At 37.1% G+C, this 4384-nt stretch overlaps 1 protein-coding gene across 3 annotated transcripts; it reads right to left on the reverse strand.

The window, feature by feature from the left end:
• Positions 1–387: 387 nt before the first annotated feature.
• LOC130710820 (uncharacterized) lies at positions 388–3856 on the reverse strand. 3 transcript variants are annotated; one of them, XM_057560193.1, is made up of 2 exons: positions 3625–3856; positions 388–3030 (listed from the first exon to the last, which is right to left on the reverse strand). In XM_057560193.1, exon 2 carries the CDS (start codon positions 2981–2983, stop codon positions 650–652), a length of 2334 nt encoding a protein of 777 aa, XP_057416176.1. In that variant the 5' UTR covers positions 2984–3030; positions 3625–3856; the 3' UTR covers positions 388–649. The 3 variants fall into 3 exon arrangements, with proteins under 3 accessions (XP_057416176.1, XP_057416175.1, XP_057416174.1); XM_057560192.1 differs by having other exon boundaries at positions 388–3034; positions 3484–3855; XM_057560191.1 differs by having other exon boundaries at positions 3484–3833.
• Between the last annotated feature and the right edge of the window lie 528 nt (positions 3857–4384).

The following is a 4384-nucleotide window of genomic DNA, read 5'->3' on the forward strand; positions in this document are numbered from 1 at the left end:
TACTTTACAAATGCAAGTGACATTTTAGCGAGCAGTAGTTATGATAGTTCCATCATTCTTCAACTAAGTTAGCTCTGGAGGCACCATCTTGTTAGTGAAAGATGAACTGCCACGCTTGTCCAATGTTCTTTGCAATTTGACTCTTCCGGATTTTTGACTCATAATCTCCACAAATCTCATTGTGACTCAACCAAGTGATGGAGTCAATAAAAGAATAGTTCAAAAAGGATGTCAGAGTGGAAATAATGCTAACATCACCACAATTGAAATGATGTAATTTTCAATATTTTGAAGGATGCCAAAAGCACAGTTGGTTCATTCAATGAATGCTTAAAGGAAACAGCGCAAATTGTATAATAGAGAAATGCTAGCAACACTCGTAAACACTAAAGAGAACTTCACTTTGATGATATTTTGGAGTGATAATTATTTCTCCCATAAAAGGGCACTGGTTACATATGAAGAACAACAAATGTTTCTTATACTAACAATATACTAGACCTTTCTAAATTCTTGTGGAAACAAAAACCTTGATACCATATTAGCTATGTAAACAACAATACATGGCTCAACAAAAATGATAAAAATAAGAAAAGAAAGTAGGATCAGAGGAAGCAATTATAGGATACAATGAATTAATTTAAAATTATCACTCTGCAGAAGAAACATCCCTGTGATTGCTTTCTGCATTGGATTCTGGCAAAGTTCCCAAATCTATATGAGATTCCTTAACTTCCTCAGTGATTGAAGGATCAGAAGAACTTCCTTGATCATTGGTGTTGGAATTGCTACCTTCATCAGAGTGTGCAGATTCATCCTTTGCCTTTTCTGACTCCACTGATTCATTTTGAGCAGCTTCACCATCATTTTCACTTGTTTTTCTCTGAACAGAGTTCTCATTCTCATTGGCATCATGGCTAGCATTCCCATTGTCATTTTCATTGCTGTTTGAGCCATTCTGGTTAGCATCACTGCTGTTTTCTGAGTTCGAGGATCCCTCTTTGCTTTCTTCAGATGAAACATCGGAGGAATTAACCTGGCTAGCTTCTTTGTTGTCATTAGCACTTCCCTCACTGTTTGTATTGCTTCCATCAGAGTTGACATTGTCATTCTGCACAGAATCAGTATTAGTTTCTGCATTTGAGGATTCATCTTTCTTTTGTTCTGAGGAAGTATCAGAGGCAGTGAGCTGAGCCTCATGGCTAGCATCTTGTTTTCCTTCTTGGACAGAATTGCCATTCGGATTTTCATTTTGAACCAAATTAGTAGTCTCCTTATATGCACCATTATTTGCATTGCTGTCACTGTTTCCTGAGGAAGATTTGTAAGTGGAATCAACATCATCCCCAGCTGCATCTGCATTAGAATCTTCCGTTTTTGGCGTTGTAGTGTCAGTGCTGGAGTCCTCTACTTTGGAGTTTGCATCTTCTGAAGTTTCATTCTGTTTATCAGTTGTATGAGATGTTGTCTCATTCCCATTCTGCGAGGATGAATCCACAGTTTCTACACCATCACTAGTGGGGTTATTCTGCTCTTGATGCTGTTGTCCACCTGACTCTGATGTGGAACTCTTCTCTGAACCATTATCTGTCTGTGCCTGATTCTCCCCACCATTTTCTTGGATGTTTGTTGTGGCATTAGAATCAGTCACTTCATTAGTTTCAGTACCACTTTTCTGAGATTCCATCTCAGACTCATTCTTTTCATTTTTGTCAACTTGTTCTGTCTTGTTATAACTTTCATTGAAGATATCTTGCGATTTATGGTCTACAGCACTAGAAGCGTTATCTCCTGCATAATTTTCCTCTCTATGCTGCTCATTGTTCCCTTCACCATCTTGGACTTGTTTTTCAGATGAAGCCTCTTCCTGAATCTTACCTTGCTCTTCTTTCTCTGCCTCAGTTCCATTGCTCTCCTCCTTCTCTTCCTTACTATCTTGCTCATGATTTTCCTCCACGTGATCCTTCACATCAGTTCCATTCTGGTTGATCTCTTCATTCTCCTTATCTTTAGTCTCTTCATTCTCTTGCCGACTCTTTTCCTCTTTAACTTCTCCAGCTTCCTTGTCCTCCACTTCATTTTTGATCTCTTCATTCTCCTTATCTTTAGTCTCTTCATTCTCTTGCTGACTCTTTTCCTCTTTAACTTCTCCAGCTTCCTTGTCTTCCACTTCATTTTTGATCTCTTCATTCTCCTTATCTTTGGTCTCTTCATTCTCTTGCTGACTCTTTTCCACTTTAACTTCTCCAGCTTCCGTATCCTCCACTTCATTTTTTATCTCTTCATTCTCCTTATCTTTAGTCTCTTCATTCTCTTGTTGACTCTTTTCCTCATGAACTTCTGCAGCTTCTTTGTTCTCCGCTTCATGTTTGTTCTCTTCATTCTCCTTCACTAAACTATCATTCTCCTTGCTCTCCGTATTGTCACTCTCTTCACCAACTTTCTCTACATGCTGTTCACTTTCAATGTCTGTCCTAGCATTTTCAGAACTTCCTTCACCCTCATGTTCCACTAAATCCTGACTATGCTCAGAGTTCTCATCCACACCATTAGCATCATCCAGTTTGATATGCTCTTCAGGCTTGTTTTCTACTTCATTCTCATCCACACCATTAGCATCATCCAGTTTGATATGCTCTTCTTCAGGCTTGTGTTCTGGTTCATTCTCATCCACACTATTAACCTCATCCAGATTAATTTGCTCTTCAGTCTTGCTTTCATGTTCACTCTCCTCGTCCTGCTCCTTGTGTCTCGCATCCACGACAGTAGTTTCCTCCACAAGAGGATTCAGGTCCTTCCTCCCTAACCTGACAACATCATTGCCAGTTTTTGCGCTTTCTCCATAAGACGCTTTCTTCTCATTCGTGTGTTTGATCTGGTAAACCAGCCAGATACAAACTCCAAGCAGAACACATATTTGTAGAGCATGCTTCACCTTGAAGCCTTTGGATCTTTGACTCCTCCTGGGAGATAGCCTGAACATAGCTGAATATTCCTCAGACTCCAAAATTCACTTCTTCTTTCCCAGACCTGCCTTTATGAAAACCAATTTCTATCAGAAAATCTGCCAATTCAATATCCACATATAATTCTTAGATTGTTCTACATATTGATACTGTGATTAATAAAATAATATTTGTAGAAGTTGAAATAGAGATATTATTTCATATCATCCAAAGTATACAAAAACAGAAAAACAAGGCCACTTCTGCAACCTACTTACTCAGCAATCTTATGAATGAAAATTAAAACTCCTTCATTTTGAAATTAATGACAAAGCTCATAAATAAGAGAAAGCAAGCAGCATAACACAATGGTAACATGTAGCCAAATCCAGATCAAGAACAGAACATTATCATGTGTCAAGCCAGAAACAAAAATTAAAACAAATGCTGAATCATGGCATGTTCAAATGCAAGCATTAACACATCAACACAGATCTAAATTCAACATCATTAGCAAATGCAAATATAGATTACATACGTGGCAGCAAACTGAGGCTGCAGATTCAGTGTTCAAATATAGATTTCTTGAGTAGAGGAGAAATCAATGCTTGTAAAGAGACAAGAAGCACGGTCTTCCTCCGCACTAAGAATTAGAAGAATGAATGGGAAGGTAACTAACATTCACAGAAACTGGGTTTTGAAGTTTCTATCTTCTACCTGGATCTGATCACGAAGCAGATTCTTTTAGAATAATCATTTTTTGCATCTCTCATTTATTTATACAAACTGTATCATAGATCTCAAACAACTTTATATATTTATATATATTTTGTTTAGCAAGGTATCATATCCCCTCGACAGTCATGAGACTAATTCTCGAAACTCGAAAATCATATTAAATAGTTAAATATCTCTGAACAAATGTTTTCTATATGCACGGTTCAATAATCAAACTTTAACTAAATGTTTAAGAAGCTCTACTGACTATTTGCTCTACATTATTATGCTGAAACAATTTATATGTATGTCTAAAGTTTTATATGCAAAGATCAATTTATTTATTTATGTAACTGTTTTGTGACTCAAAACTAAAAGTGTGAATGCTAAAATGGATGCAGCACGAAATTGGAAAAAAATTAAGGAGCACCGTCAGGTTGCAAGTGCAAGCACGAGAGAAAACAAAAACAAATGAACATGATTGGTGCTTCGATGGATATAAATACGACACGTGGCATCATGCAAATCACGTCCCTTCATTGTCTCGGTTATACTCTACACCGTCCGATTTCCCGAATTGGGAAAATAACTGTTTAATGAAAAATACAGTCCATCATTTTGAACATTTTATTAATATTACTATTTTATTTATTTATTTATTTATTACAAAGCAGGCTGAGCCCAAGAAAACAAAAACTAAAGACTTGGGCCACTACAATGGG

Source organism: Lotus japonicus, chromosome 4 (genome assembly GCF_012489685.1).
Source record: "Lotus japonicus ecotype B-129 chromosome 4, LjGifu_v1.2".
Lineage (NCBI taxonomy): Eukaryota > Viridiplantae > Streptophyta > Magnoliopsida > Fabales > Fabaceae > Lotus > Lotus japonicus.